Source organism: Aethalodelphis obliquidens, unplaced genomic scaffold (assembly GCF_003676395.1).
Source record: "Aethalodelphis obliquidens isolate GAN/ISIS:26980383/991018 unplaced genomic scaffold, ASM367639v1 scaffold2, whole genome shotgun sequence".
NCBI classification, from domain to species: Eukaryota; Metazoa; Chordata; class Mammalia; order Artiodactyla; family Delphinidae; genus Aethalodelphis; species Aethalodelphis obliquidens.
Window position 1 is genome coordinate 43,060,298 of NW_020837946.1, and position 16,064 is coordinate 43,076,361.

General features: G+C 40.5%; 2 protein-coding genes across 6 annotated transcripts in view; one reads left to right on the forward strand and one right to left on the reverse strand.

Moving 5' to 3' along the window:
• The window catches only part of STAT1 (signal transducer and activator of transcription 1), a 43,345-nt gene extending 35,865 nt beyond the window's left edge, over window positions 1–7,480 (forward strand). For 2 of the 4 annotated variants that reach the window (XM_027125510.1, XM_027125517.1), the window contains exons 22-25: window positions 35–220; window positions 1,189–1,264; window positions 2,160–2,259; window positions 6,316–7,472. In XM_027125510.1, the coding sequence (XP_026981311.1) occupies window positions 35–220; window positions 1,189–1,264; window positions 2,160–2,259; window positions 6,316–6,330 (377 nt within the window). In that variant the 3' untranslated portion in view covers window positions 6,331–7,472. Of the gene's footprint in view, window positions 1–34; window positions 221–1,188; window positions 1,265–2,159; window positions 2,260–4,094; window positions 4,302–6,315 lie in introns of all 4 variants that reach the window. The other 2 variants (XR_003436893.1, XM_027125521.1) reach the window with 2 other exon arrangements.
• Window positions 7,481–10,206: 2,726 nt separating this feature from the next.
• Window positions 10,207–16,064, reverse strand: part of GLS (glutaminase) — a 78,423-nt gene continuing 72,565 nt past the window's right edge. For both annotated transcript variants that reach the window (XM_027125531.1, XM_027125556.1), the window contains 3 exons: window positions 15,826–15,902; window positions 15,679–15,742; window positions 10,207–12,921 (listed from right to left, as the gene is read on the reverse strand). In XM_027125531.1, coding sequence (XP_026981332.1) covers window positions 12,765–12,921; window positions 15,679–15,742; window positions 15,826–15,902 — 298 coding nt within the window. In that variant the 3' untranslated portion in view covers window positions 10,207–12,764. The remainder of the gene's footprint in view (window positions 12,922–15,678; window positions 15,743–15,825; window positions 15,903–16,064) is intronic.

Below are 16,064 nucleotides of genomic sequence, written 5' to 3' on the forward strand. Positions count from 1 at the left end.
TCTGTGGGACTCACTTTGCTTTTCTTCCTTTTAGAATCTTGCTTCCATGCGGTTGAACCCTACACAAAGAAAGAACTTTCTGCTGTTACTTTCCCTGACATTATTCGCAATTACAAAGTCATGGCCGCTGAAAATATTCCAGAGAATCCCTTGAAGTTTCTGTATCCAAATATTGATAAAGACCATGCCTTTGGAAAGTACTACTCCAGGCCAAAGGAAGGTAAGTGGGCAGAGTGTGCAAGCATTGCCTGATGAGTTATAGCACAGCCCAGTCGTTCCCCTGGTTGTGTTCTCCCTTCATCTAGTCCAAAGGTTTGCGGGAGACAGGCGTTAACCCCACACACTGCCCTTGCCTTCCTGTCGGTTCAAGATGTCAGCACAGACTCCCCCCATGCCATGTCACTAGCCCACCCCTTCTTTTGAATTGGTAAAAGCAGGCTTTCTAATAAACACAGCGCAGTTGAAACATAATACATTGTTTGGCCTGATACAGATAGCAAGAAAGGAGTAAATGGTTCTTGATCTTAGGGGTGTTGGAGAAGGTCCATTTCTGGTCGTGTGTAGTTGTTACATTTTTACTTTTTCTACGTGGAGGGGTAAAACGTGGGACCTGTGATGGTCACCTGCTTTATGTCAGCCTGCTCCTGAAATTGAGGACATGGAGGCCCGGGCGAAGTGAAGTGGTCCCTTCATGGTGACCTGGTAAGTTATTAGGTCCCATCACTGAGAGCAGGTCTAAGTTTAGCACACGGGTCTCCCTCTGCTTAGTCTTCATTGAACCGCATTTGAGAAAGTGGAAGTTAGACTAAGCTGGTTTGGAATGCACCAACAGACTTAATGATTTTTCAGGATCAGTAGTCTCAACGTTAGCACAGTTACTTTAGATGCACCCGGCTTACCCTGACAGATGCGTTTATTACACCAACCAGGCCAGGACCATAAACCAGATAAAACTTTTGTAGGATTTCAAGCCTTGGAAAGAGAACCGTCTTAGCTTGACTTCTGTGCTGAATGTGCCTCCCCTTTTCATCTGGTTGTTTCTGCATTCGCAGTACAATTTCAGGTGACCCAGGCAGGGAGTCTAACCTGACTGCCAAGGAAAACAGTCCAGTCTTGATCAAAGAAAAAGTTGATTGTTCTTGTGTAATTTCTGCTAACGGAAAGTGTACGTGATGTGTTTGCTTCTAGCCCCAGAGCCTATGGAACTTGATGGCCCTAAAGGAACAGGATATATCAAGACTGAACTGATTTCTGTGTCTGAAGTGTAAGTGAACACAGAAGAGTGACATGTTTAAAATCCTCAAACAAGCCCCACTCCTGGCTGGGGCCTGTTGAAGATGCTTGTTCTTTGCTTTTCCATTGTAATTGTTGCTGCCACCATCACAGATGGACCTGTGGAAAGGTCCTAATTAGAGATCCTGGTGTCACTGCCTATCAGCGTTTTATTGCCTTTATAAAAACAAACAAACAAACAGCAAACCAAAAAAATCCAAAAAAAACAAAGTTGTATTTAAGGCATATAAGTTCTCCCCAAACTCGTATTTTGAAAAAGTGTAAATAAAATGAACAAAAATCGATCAGAGTGGGCAAGCAGTTCTTTTCTATCTAGAAAAGGCCAAAGTAATGACTGAGATACATTTTTTTCCGTTTGCTTTTATTTTGTTGTTTCATTTTGTAAAAGGTAGAAAAAATTTTGGAAAAGTCATTGTCAGTTATTTGGCCTGCAGCACTGTCTTGGGGTGAATGGATGTAGCCTTCATGTAAAAACCCTCTGGAGCAGCCTTATCTGCATACAAACCTCAAGGTAGGGATGAGGGACTCCCCAGACATTTCTCTGGCGCTTCTCAGGCCAGGGTAGGTGACACAACTGCACAAGCTCGTGCCCGTGTTCACCCAGGCAGAAGCGGTGCAGGATCCAGACTGGTTATATCTGGCCCACATCTCTAGAATACAGTGTGTTTCCCAAGGGGCCGGGCTGGGGACATGAACCTCTCGAGATCTGTCCTTTTTCAAATGTATTTTACAAGTGTATACACATCCCTGAAATAAAAATCTAAAATGGTGATTCAGTCACAGGCCAAAGATGAAATGGCAAAGTTTGCACCACTGCTTTCATAATCTGGATGTTAACATTTCCTGTTTCTTTCTCCCCATTTTAGTCACCCTTCTCAACTTCAGACCACAGACAACCTTCTTCCCATGTCTCCTGAGGAGTTTGATGAGGTGTCTCGGATAGTGGGCGCCGTAGAATTTGACATGGTGAGTACCACACAGGGATGCTTTCAGCACGCTGAGTGTTTGCTCTCTGAGGCAGGGAGGGTGCCTGGCAGACCCTGGGCCTATCTGTGAGTTCTCAGAAGGAGCCTCTGGCAGAGCCCAGAAGGGTGTTTTTTAGATTAGCTATGACAAGTTGGAGCCTGCTGTGTTTAAACAAGCTACGTCGTCACCAGGATTTTTACTCCTGGCCTTCATCACCTTCCAAAAAATAATGACATTTCAAATATTTAAAAGCTCCCCCTCTGCCTCTTAAATTTGTCCACATAGAAATCTCATATGTTAAGGAACTAGGATTTCTCTGATAAGAAAATGTTTTCCTTTTGTCCCGTTGTTTCAGCACTGTGTCTGGGTGAAGAGGTGTTATTTTTAGGAAGGGAGGAGACTAATGCTTGGTATACAGTCGTCATAGAGACTTGGGCAGCCGCAGCGAAACACTTTACCTGATTTATGTTTGAGAACTAACTTGTACCGCTAGCACCTGGGGCTGTGAAGGGCTTTGCCAAGAGTAAAAAGTTCAAGGAGTGAAGCAGAGTGTCATGAGTACCGTGATAGGGATGGAAACAGGGCTGTCCACAAAAGAGTGCATCTTTCTTTGGGAGAATGTTTTTCAGTATGTCAGATAGTATTGTTTGCCTGTCAACCTGAAATCCTTCCCCTTAAAGATTTTATTTATTTATTTATTTTGATTGGCTGGATTTTTGCTGATGCTGTTTTAATTTTAAGCTCTTTTCCACATGAAGCTATTCCAGTTCATTTTTTATAAATTTATCTACTTTATTTATTTAGTTTTAGCTGCATTGGGTCTTCATTGCTGCACACGGGCTTTCTCTAGTTGTGGCAAGCGGGGGCTACTCTTCGTTGCGGTGCGCGGGCTTCTCATTGCAGTGGCTTCTCTTGTTGCGGAGCGCAGGCTCTAGGCGTGCAGGCCTCAGTAGTTGTGGCACGCAGGCTTCAGTAGTTGTGGCTCACAGACTCTAGAGTGCAGGCTCAGTAGTTGTGGCGCACGGGCTTAGTTGCTCCGCGGCATGTGGGATCTTCCCGGACCAGGGCTCGAACCCGTGTCCCCTGAATTGGTAGGTGGATTCTTAATCACTGCACCACCCGGGAAGCCCCCCAGTTCATTTTTTTTTAATTTGCTTAATGTTTTAAAGAAAAGCCTCTCTGAGTCATTACTGGCCCTTCTTCGTCACTGGCGCCTGGCACAGACTGCTCAGCGATGCAGGAGGGAGGACAGGATGAGGGGAGAGGGCGCCATCTCCCAGGGTTCAGGGTCGCGCATCCCTGTGTTCAGGGAATGCATTTGTGCGGCATTAGTAATATCTGTTTAGACTCAGGTTTCTGGTATGTAACCTTTTCCTTATCCTTTTCCCTCACCTGAAGAAGTACAGGCTGAAATCTTTACACCCTCCTGTTAAGGCTGAAAAAAAATGCTTAGGTAGTGTAATAGCGCAATAGTTCTGTTCCTATTGGAGAGTGAAAGATGAACCTTGTACCTGTGTAAGGTTGCATCCTCTGTTGGAATGTAGCTCCCCACACTGCTCTGAAGTGTTTTGTGAGCCCTACACAAAAATGGAATAGCTGTAAAGCCCTATTTAGAAAGTGTAAGATCGATGGACAGAACCAAACAACGGCGCGATCTTCTTTTTCTCCTCCTTTGCTGTTCCTGAGCAAGTTACATCATCATCATGGTCATCACCATCATTAATAATAGGTGACACTTGTTAAGCACTTACTGTGTACCAGGCACTCCACGGGTAGTAACTTAGTGCTCACAACAGCCTTCTGAGTTAGGTATTATTGTTTTTCCCACTTTACAGATGTAGACAAAAGAGGCTCTCCAAAACTATGAAACTTGACTAAGATGAAGTAGTTAGTAAATGAGGGAACGAATATTTGAATCCACCTGGGGTGTCGCTGGACTGCGTGTTCTTGTCTACTCTCCTGGAATGCCCCCCCCACAGAAAGCTGACCTCTGATTCATTCAAAACCTGCACCCAAGAGAAGCTGTTTGCACTTGACACTGAGTATGTGTTGTTCTGGTTTATTAAGACGAAGGCAGCGTAGCCTTTGGGTGAGAGGCCTGTGTTTGGGATTTGGAGATCAGAGCTCCAACTCTGTCGTACCATTATGCCCTGTGACCTTGAGAAAATAAGATGGATTAGTCCCCTCCATCTGTGCATGCAGCATGACCGCTTTCTCTGTGCTCTCGGAACGATACTGTGAGAGCAATTTAATTCCTCTAAATAAGTGCCAGGAAATGGTTTTGTGGCTCTGGATCCCCTCTCCCCCTGCCCAGGAGCCATCCATTTCATTCCAGATGATTTCATTCATTTCATTTGTAGAATAAATCTATTTTTATATACATGCACACACACATCTCCAGAGTAAACCCATAGAAGATTTAAGAGCTATAATATGGGCACAGCACTGGTTAGACAAAATTAAAGTTGGATTAGTCTCCGAATTGGGTGGACTCCACCTTGTCTGTCCCAAATTGTCCTCAGCCTTGGCCACGATTTCCTTTCCGCATCCATCCACTCTTGGAGTTAGGGCTTGTGCTCTGAAATAGACCTTTCGAGGAGCTGGCTGGTTTCGGCCATGTCTGGAGGTTGCAGCTCTGGACCGGGGGGCCCTGGGGCCAGCGCCTGGTGCTGCCTCAGGAGCAGGAGGACCGCAGGCTCCTGAGAGAAAGAGCACCAGTGTTTTCTGTAGCCTGGCTTCAGTGCTTGTTTAGTCTGGCTTCCCTGTACAGTAAACTTCTTCCTCTGGGACAGCATGAGAACCAGTCTCCTCTCCTAGAGGCCTTTGGGCAAAGCTTGGACAAAGCTGATAATAATTTAATGATAAATATTAAATAACACGTATTAATTGTCTGCTATTTCCATCTAGTCTACTAAGCATTTTACATATGCTGTATAATTTAATCCTTTCAACAAATCTATCTGTTAGAGACTATCAGTCTCCTTTGAATAGATGAGGACCTTGGGATTTAGAGGTTTAGTAACATGACTGGTCACACAGCTGGTAAGAGACAGTGACAGGATTTGAATCCAGGGTCGCTTGCTTTCTCTCTCTCTCTCTCTGAAGACCACCATCTTTACATATTTTACTCTCAGCCAGACGGAAACATAGGGGCAAAACCTTCATTGTGCTTTTCAATCCAAAATATTTTCCTAAGAGCCCACTATGTACCACCCACTATCGAGTACTCGGGATTAAAAAAAAAAAAGGACTCGGTTCTCAAGAGGCTTGTAGTCTAGAGCTGTGTTGCTGTCGGTGTTTTGGGTCTGAATGATTCTCTGTTATGGGGCCGTGCTATGCGTTGCAGAATGTATAGCAGCATCCCTGGCCCCTACTCACTAGATGCCAGTAGCACACACACCTCCACACCCGGTCATGACAATCCAAAATGTCTCCAGATGTTGCCAGAGGACAGAATCACCCCTGGTCGAGAGCACCTGGTCTAAGGGGAGAGCCCAGCATGGAAGTAAGATAGGAAGTCGGTGGCAGGCCGGTGTCCTTTGGATGAGCAATTCACTGCCTCCGAAGGGCCCTGCTGGGGGAGGTGGAGGGGTTTCTGATGATTCTACTTCTCTAGCCTCTACGTGAAACTCATTCGTTTGTTATTCCTGCTGAGTGGCCTTTAAGGAAAATTCATCATTTCCCCCCAATCCCTCTCTCCCTCTGGCATACAGCTCAGCATTGCCTCACTCTTGTTTTGCATGAGCAGATTTGCCACGTTGCTCTGTCCCCAGACTTGCATAACAGCAGAAAGCTTTATGCAGTTTGGATGAATGGACAGAATTAAGCCAGCAGGCTGCAGAGTAATAATCCATCAGCTTAGGTGACATAAAAGGTCTCTATTAGTCCAGGAGAAAGGATAGCACATGCTGAAGGCCCTCTAATTCCATGGTGGTTTTTTGCCGGGGGATGTGTCTTTCTACTACTCCATTGTAGAACACACAAGTAATGTTAAATATATGAGTCTGCGTTTTACAAGAGCAGTGTAATAAATGTAACCACATTTTCTTTTTACAGATGAATGCAGTATAAGAGCATGAATTTTTCTCATCTTCTCTGGTGACATTTTTCCTTCCCACCTGTGACTCCCTCCTGCTACTCTGTTCCTTCACATCCTGTGTTTCTAGGGAAACAAAAGAAAGGCCAACAAATTCGCTGCAACCTGTTGGTAGCAAGTGGATTTTTCCCTAATTCAGAAACATCTGTTACTCTGAAGGGCTTCATGCATCTTATTGAAGGTAAAATTGAAAGGCCCTCTCCACAGAGTGGGTTTTACAAATAAAAAACATCCAGATATACCAAAAGCATCAGAACTAGAATGAGAGTCCTTTGGGAAAGGTCAAATATTTAGCAGCATCTAGCAAATGCCATGCCTAGAGTCAGTGCTCAATTGTTATAGGTGGTTGGGTAGATCACACGGTTATTTAGGCAACTGCTTCATGCAGGATTGGCATATTTCTCTTCTGGAGAATTCTTATTTGTTCTCTCTGCTTTAAATGTGGCTAGAAGTTTTCCAGTGGTTTGCCTATGAAATAGTGCAAAGTTAAGTTTACATAGAATTACATCACCTCTTTATTGAAGGTAGCCATCCCGTATCTGGGCAGAGGATAAAAGTTGTGTTCTTTATTATATCTTCCACACTAGCCATTGAAAGCTAGAGACAAATTCTCTCTCGGGAGAATTAGTTTTTCTCTTTGTTATGGCTTTATGATACTGGCTAATATCAAAGGGAAGGAAGTAAACTTTCCCAATTCGTGAGTAGTGTTTTCCGTTTAAACTTTAATATCCAAAGCTGAATATATTCTGCCTCCATCACGGTCACTAGTAAATGAAATTGTCTTCACAGTTCTGTCAAGGGAGCCAAACTATTAACAGCTCTCTGAAGGTAAATCCTGTTATTTTTCAAAAAGTTGAAATTAATTGTAGATGTAGACAAACTCCGAAATTTATTGCATGTTTCTTAAATGGGTTCACTTGTCTTTATTGTTTTTAGCTGGTATTTAGTCTTAGTCATAAAATTTTCAAATTGAGAAGAGAAAATAGTAACGGACAAATCATTAACCAGAGATTATGAGAATCAGATAATTTGAAAACTCATCCTGTGTAACTGCATTGAGAATTGCGTATCTTTCACTGATGAATGTGTTTCTCACACAAATACATTGCAAATGGTTCCACTGTCTCTCTTGTGCTTTTTCTAGACCCTTTTTGGACTGGATGATGTTTTGTGAAGTGTGTTGTGTTACTTACCTCGTCCCTTCATTAGCACTGACATGCAAAAAAGTGGTTTAGGGAGTGGGTTTGACAGGGTTCTTCTAGATGACATTCACAAACTGCTGTCTGCAGGTGCATCTTATTTTTCTACTGTCACCACCACAATCATACTGTTAGGTAAATACTGTATTTTTCTGGTGGGAATAAAGTTTCCTTGAAGTCTATCTCAAAATTAAAGCTAAAGTATAGGTACTGCATTAAATAGAATATGCACATGGTACTTTCCCTGGTATTAAACACAAATCAAGGCCTCCTCTCAGATTTTACATAAGATGATTGACATCAACCTGACTGGGTTTGCGTTGACTTTTTAAATTGAAATGATGAAGGAACAAAGATGACAGTTAAATTGTTCCTAATTGCTAATATTTAACTATTTGGTATATTTTTGCCCTCTAAGAATGCTTTGGCATAGTTTCATTTTACTGCACCAGTCAAGAGACTTTGTTTACTTTTAAAAAGTATTAAAATTATAAAGTTAGTCTCTTACAGATATTTTGTATAAAGATTTAAAAAGTTACTGGCATTATGTGTAGGTTTGATGTTTTTCTTATCTTTTCTTATGATTAAGCATAAAAATATATCAGTCCTTATTTTTAAACATGATTAATACCGTTTTCCTAAGTGTTACCCTTTCTTACCGAGATTAAGATAGGTTGGTGGAAGAGATCAGAGGAAACATTATTGAAACAAGCTATAATGAGTACCATAAATAGCAAACAAACGAAAGTCCTTTGGTCTTGGTGACCACCAGAGCTGCCTCCAAATGCAGAAATAATTTGGCATTTATTTTAAAGTGAATTTCAGTACTGCTATAATGCAAGTTTTTAATTTTAAAATACATGTAAAATGGGACTCTGTATGGTGTCCATAGCAGCATCTAAACTCCGCACCTCCTTGATGAGGTGAGGTTTTACTTTCTGAGAAGTTACTACACCCACACAAAAAGCTGCCATTCTTTTCTCCAAAAGTGTTATAAGCTAGAAAGCTGTGCCCTTCTCAAAGCAAAAGGCATTGTGTGCTGGAAAAAAATAGTAAAATAAAAGAATTGGCAAGTTAGATGTAAGTCTGGCAGGTTAAATGCAACTGTTGTTTGATGAGCTATCAGGGAATAGTGGCATAAGCTTGAGTTCTGGCCTCATAGCAAATATGACTGTTCTCACCTCCCTATCTACAGTATTTACATCTAGGAAATATAAAGTTTCTTCATAACGAACATGAAGAGTTGTATTTCTCCAGGGAGTGAAGTAGATAATGCCCTGCCTAGCAGGTATGTTTGTATTTCTATATAATTGATCATTGTAAGAAGTCACTAAATAGATTCTGGCTAAGGGATGTTTGTGTGTTTTAAGAGTATTTCTGGTATGGGGTTTTATAAGCCTAGGACTTTTATGCACCACTCAGGACAAATTTCTCCCTTTTCAGGAAAGTGTCTTCTGAGATGGCAATAAATAGATTTTGCTATTTAGTCAGCATTCAATGATGGAAGTCTATTTGTTGCCTGTAAGCTGAAATGGGATATTAAGTCTTAATTGAACAAAGCACTCCTTTCACATCTGATTACCCCAGGAAAAAACTAGAAGTTGTTTTGAAAGCTCTGGTACCTACTTTTTGAACTGGGATGCTGTGCCCAGAGTAAGGGGTCCTTAACTCAAGTGGCTTCTTTGGTTAGTTAAGATTCATTCATGCATTAGTTCACCAGATATATAGAGAGCACCTGCCATGAGCCAGGCACTATTCTAGATGGTTGGGAAACGAAGTCGGTAAACTAAAACAGACAAAGATCTCTGCTTTGGTGGAACTTAAGATGTTCTGAGATACTGGATCGTATGTTCTGGTACAAACATCTTACCTATTAAAACTTAAGAAAGCTTTCGTGAAGCAAACATGGCCAAAAGCTACAAATAATTTAAAGGGTTTAAAGGGTATACAGAAATCTACACAATTTCAAAGTAATGGCATTCATCTACGAAAGGGTGAGAAGATTAGATGAGAGATTTTGGATATCTCTTCCAGTTCTAAAATGTCAGTAACACAGACAAATAAACACGTTTGACTGCTACAGCAAAGCAAATTACTTTGTGACAAACAACTTCGTTGAAAATGGACAGCCATGGTATACGTGGTGTTCATGTACCTTCTCTGTGGTTAGAAAACCGTATGCTAACCCTAAACCAGAGGTTTCTGGCATTGGGAGTGAATGCCATTTCACACACCCATGGACCAGGTGGGAGCTGCCATTACCAGCTTGTTGTATGCAGACCCCAGTGTGGCAGCTCCACAAATAGATGTCAAGACTTTTGTGAAATACCTTCTCTTCTCATTGAAGGAGGTTAGAACCCTCCTAGTGCAAGATTCAATGCAGCAAATATTTACTGAGCACCTCCTAACTGTAAAAGGATAGTGTTAGCTTCTAAGAGGACTAGACACATGCCTGCCTGTCTTCTCACCTTCAGGGATGAACTGCTTACAGAATTTTCATCTTAGTCATTGAGGTAACCCCACTGGACACCGTGCATAGTACCTGGTCCACAGAAGGCATTAAAAATGCCTCGACATAGTTCCTGTGTTCAGTGGAGTTCCCAACCCAGTGATGTGAGAAAACGTTTAAAAAAATTCATTTTCAGTTCTTTTTGATACATGTATTTATTAAGCTGTAAAAAGCAACACTACCTAATTTCATTTAAAATAAATATTTTCCAATTTCAGAATACTTACAACTTACAGTTTTAAGATTAGATTCACTTTGGGAGGTTCTGGAAGCAAATACATTCATAGCTGTACAATCCCCAGGAAGAATCTAAATCCAACATCAGGTCATTCATTCCCTGCCAAGCAGGTAACAGCATTAAACGGTTGATAGCTAATCCAGCTCTGCAGCTAAAGGGCAGTGTGGGGCAGCAGTGGGGTACAGCACATTACACTCAAAGATGAGATGATAATTAGAACTGAGACCAGCAAAAACAACAGTGTATACAAAGCTTTAAATAAACACCACCATATAGAGCTCTGTGGTACAGAAAAAGCACATATGATCCTAAAGCCCAAACAGAGAGATCTTTGGAGTATACTGATGGCAGCAGTTAACAGCACAGTTAAAAGCATTGAAATCAAATGTACTCATTATTATCACCAGCCAACAGCAAACAGCCAGAACAGGAACCAGTGTACAGTCATAAATAACCTCATGGGCAAATAAGGGCACATTTAACTAAACCACAAAGATTTCACAAAATAGTTACGATCTGAGAAAAGATGAAAACTCTTTGTTCCCAAATAATAGTTAGAACCTCTTTTTATTAGAGAAAAGCCTCAGAATCATTGGTAATCTTTAAGCTGTGTAATTGAACCATCTTAATGTTTCATTTAAATCACACAGAGCAAGCTGCTGTTGGAGCAGTTATTTCAGTTGATTTCTATTAAAGAGTGTCTACCCCATAATATCTTTGGGAATAATGCCGTTCCTCTGCAGCGTTTTACATATACCACCTGTCTGCATGTCTTGGTAGATCCATGAGGCAGGAACACAGCAGCAGGGCTGGACACCCACCCACCATACTCCCCACAGAAGCACACACACGAGAATGGCTTCATGCCTGATGCAGCTCAGTTAAGGAACGCCGGCCGTGTTCCACCAAAAGAACATGTCTAGGTTAATAAGGGGGCAATGGCTGAAGTCACTGATTTAGACTGGAAGCAATAATCAAAACACTTGGAGGCTGCTGGAGTGGGAAAGGAGCCATTAGGCACGATAAAGCTTGGAAGCAGAGTGTGTGCTGATAGAAAAGGAAAAAAAAAAAAAAAGGAATTTGCTATATTAATGAAACAACCAGCATTCATGTAGTTGAGGGTTCTGCACATTTCATTAAACACAGCTTCAAAGAAGTCCATTTGTGTGTGTGTGTGTGCCTGTGTGTGTGCTTAATATCAGAAGTCCTTATTAACATACCCTTTTACCTCTGAGTATGACAGGATGACGTATGTGTGCAGTTCCTCTGCAAGACAAACGATGGGTCTCGATTTAAAATGAAATGGCCTTTTCTTATTATTAACTCTAAAGTCCACAAAAAATATATGGTAGAAAATCAGGAGAAAACTGGAGTGATCTAGTGATTCCCCCAAATAGAACAAATATCTTGATGCAGACTCTTAATGACAGGTTTAAAAACAAATGTTATTTGTAGCCGTTCCCATACCTTCATAATAACTTTGGTAGCTTAGAGCACTTCTGAATTTATCTTGATCCTGAAAGCTGAAAAATATCTTCTTAAAGAGCTGAAGTAGCACATCCCTTCCTTTTATTGGCCGATAAATTTGACTGATTTGTACTTAGCTTAGTAATTTGTCTCTGGTTCATCTCCTATAGACAAATGGCATAGTCACAGCTCGGATGCCAGGTCCATGAGGCGTTTTCTGATTTATTGTGGAAAACATGAAAACTGCATAGTATGCCAGCACCCACTTTCCCAGCTAAAGGAAAGAGGCAAATAGCTAAACATCTGGGAAGAGAGGCTGGTCTAAGGGGATATAGAAAAAGGAAATTATTTCAAAAATTATTTTAACTACATTCACACATTGTTTTGATCACCAAACATATCTTAAACAGATTCCCTGATAAAATCTAGTCAGAATTGGTCTGTCCTACTAGTTATTAACTATTATAATTTTTAAAGAGTCACATCATGAACCTAGGGTGACAGGTGGTATTTCAAACACATAACCATTAGTGCATATAACTGTTCAAACACTCAAACTAAATACGTATTTGAAGTCCTGAAAATCACACAGTTTTGCTTCTAAAGGCAGCCTTGACCCATTTGGACAGACTGTACAACAGAGTTTATAAATGCATATCAGCAGATCATCACCATAAATTGAAAAGTCACAAAATACACAAAAATAAATCACGAAGACTACACAGTTAAGCTAGCACTGGTAACTGTTTCTTTTACATCAAATTATACAATGCGCGAGGTAAATATTGCTCACATTATGGAGGGAGATTGTTTTATTTCTATTTTTTCCCAAAGAGATCAGATTTGTCCTGTGTGCACAATGAAGAAAACTCCAGTAACACTGAAATGACAAATGTTGTAAAATATACATCACTACCAGATAGAAATACACATGTTCTTCATAATCATTTTCCACAATTAAATAGGTAAGTGATTTAAATCTTGAGCTTAAGACCATTATAACAATCCATCCAGATTCTTATGGACGGTTTGGTTCTCCTTTCCGTTGTCGGAATCTCCTTGAGGCGTGTACTGGACTTGGTATTCCTGCAGGATTTTAAATACATCATGGTGTCCAAAGTGCAGCGCTTCATCCATGGGAGTATTATTCCACCTAAACAAGTAGCACAGCATGGACTGGGTCATTAGATAATTTCTGTACAAAGATGATAATCCAGCATTCTTAGATTTTAAATGCCGGTTAAAGGGCCATTCAGATTTAGCTGTTTAAGCAATATTACAAGTAATATTGAAGAAATGCAGAAAGGGATTTATAATCCAAAAAGTGGTCTTGGAGACAACTTGGGATATGGGGAGGAAGAGAAAACTACCTTCTGCAAAAGGGTCTTGTTCACATTATCTAAGTGCTTATGAATGGGAAGTTCTAGTGTTGACAGATAAGATAGACTCTAGTATTTCTAAACTTTAACTTCATGGAAAGCCCCAAGGATCATTCTTCAAATAGAATGTTCAAAGAAAAATCAGCTCTATAGCATCTATCACCCTAGCCTTTGGTAGAAAATGTGTGTTCCTGTCAATGTAAAATCACAGTAAATCTCAGAAGTCTGGTAATAACCACGGTCTTATTAGGGCTCAAATATACTTTGGAGGAGCAAGACTGGCCTCAGAGGAACTGACATTTTCTTCATCTGTGGTAAGGATGGAACTCCAGGGGCTCAATTGGACCACTGCACAACCAGAAGAACAACTACCGTTTCCCTAGGAAGTGTGTTTCTGAGCTGTGCTCTTTAGTCATCTAGATGAAGACTGGAGATAAGAAGAAAGGAAGAGTTGCCAGCAGCGGTTAATCAGCTAATTAGCCTTTTGAAAGAGGAGCCAGCACTGTAAAGCACAACCCAAGTAAATGACAGAGCATGAGAATTAGCTCCCTAGTACTTCACAAACTATTAAGCTTCTCTTCTCATCCACTCTCTATGTCACTTAACTTCTCCATGGCTACCAGGCTCTCTGACTCCACTTTTTCACATGCCACTCTCACCAGCTTCTGGTTTTCCTTCTTTCTTTGTTCTTAACCTTTTACCTTCTCAGTGGGGCCCCAATATGGAACTCAAAGGTTTTTAAAACAATCTCATTTAAAAAATAGTTTTGAATGAAGTTTGGTAACCTGTTCTTAATTTTTAAAATCAGGTGAGTAACATTTTACGTGGATCTCTGTGCTTCTCAAAAAACTGCTGAATTAAGTTGCCTTTTACTTCTACATTGGCCTTCATTAAGTTAGGGAGTCAGTGGCCTGAAACCGGGAGGTGGGGTGACTTTTCAATCATCTACAGCATATAATTATCTGTCTTTCTGGAAAAACTGAATGTTAACTGCAAGTTATCTTTTTTTTTTCAATGCTTCTTTTCCATGAAGTAATGCAAAGTATCAGCTCTAAAGTATACACTAAATCTGCTCAAGCCTATTTTACAATTTGAGGTGACACTGATTCTATGAAATAGAGAAAGAAGACGTGTTGGTCTAGCTTACATTCTCAAATCATGAATACTCAGTTACCAAGTTAGTTACTGAGCTAACTTTTGCCTCTCAGATGGGTGTTTCTGCTTTCACATTCCTAGGGGCCAATGTAAGGCAAAAACCACAATAAAACATTTTGATCCTTCAACATGCAAAGCACAGTAAATATTTCCAGCCTGTAAATAGCGTTTTACTTGGGATTATAAATACTAGGGGCAGGGGAAAACACTCTCTTCACTTTCTTGCTCTAGAAAGAGCTGGTATGGGCATTACATTTGAGGATAAAAGGGAGAATTGTCACCCTAACATGAGGTTTTAGAATATTGCCAATAAAGATCATGATTTTAGGTAATCAAAGTGTTACCGTACTTACAAAATTGCTAACAGTTTTCAGACACTGATGCCATAACTTTTCTGCATATCTTGCAAGCTGAGCTAATAAAACCCAAACTACTAATTTAAAAAATAGTAAAACCTTACTAAAACAGAAAGATCTAATAGCTAGAGAATAATCAACTTGCTCCAAACGTACTTCAAATTGTCCTCAAATACCCAAACTCCTAATCATGAATATCAAACCTCTCCCACCAAATATTTTTTTCCGTTCTTCTAAACCTTTATTCTCATTACTCACTGACTCATCCAGTTATGTAACTCCAGTTATATAACATGCCAGTATATTAGTACAGGCTTTACTTTAAGCATATGCATATATGTAAGCTGCACTCTTACCCCTCCCTTGGCTATCCACTTTGTGAACAGTATTTTACCGCAGGATGAATGTCAATTTTCCATGTGGACCAGAAGGGAGAGGAGAGGAGCAGAACATATTCCAGGCATATTTCTCCCACTCTGTCTGGAGTGCCCTTCTCTTCCTTCTGTGCCCTCAAATCTCATCTCTTCCCCAAAGCACTGGTTAAAATTCAACTTCCATGAAGCTTTCTAAAACTGACTCCAACCAAATCCAGGAATTTCAACAAACTCCAATATATTCATTTTAGAGGTCTGTAACAGTAATCTCCTTACACATATTTCATATGCCCCTGCAAATGTTTATCTTGTCTACCCTGTGTAGTCAAAAGGCCCATGAGGATAAAATTCCTATTTTATCTTTCCAGACAACAAGAATTGTTTTCTTCATACAATACAATGACTGACAGACTAACCAAGAAAATTCTAAGAGAACTTCCTTAGGTAAGAAAGAGGATATAGGAGAGAGAACGATCTACTGAACAGAAACAAGGTTTTGTTGGTTGCCTTTATAAGGCTCCACAGCAAGTTCAATAATGACTCCAACATATACATAGTGGATTTAAACATACCACCATCTAACTATTAGAGCCCTGTATGATAAAACACTGGCTTGCCAATTATATGTTAGAAAGTAACGGCTCACCTGTCCTTGGGGAAAGGATTTACTTTGCAGGCTTCCAGCAAAAATTTAACAACTTCAACATGACCTACATCGAAAACAAGCAGGTTTTAGTATTAAGTAGAAATTAAGTCTCAAAAAAAATTAATAAATGAGTGGTTCATATATTACCCTCTGCAGCAGCTACATGGAGTGCTGTTCTAGAATCGTAGTCTCGCTGTTCCATGTCCATGGCTGACAAAGCAAATCTGAAAATTTGTTAAGTATAGCTATTCATCATATAAAAAATTTAATTCACTTTTGTAACATTTCCTCCATCAGTTCAGTCTAAGGTCCTGTGAGAAAGGTGTCATCCTTCACCAGGCTCACTAATGGGACACCCTGTTCAACCAGTACACAGACACCTTGAG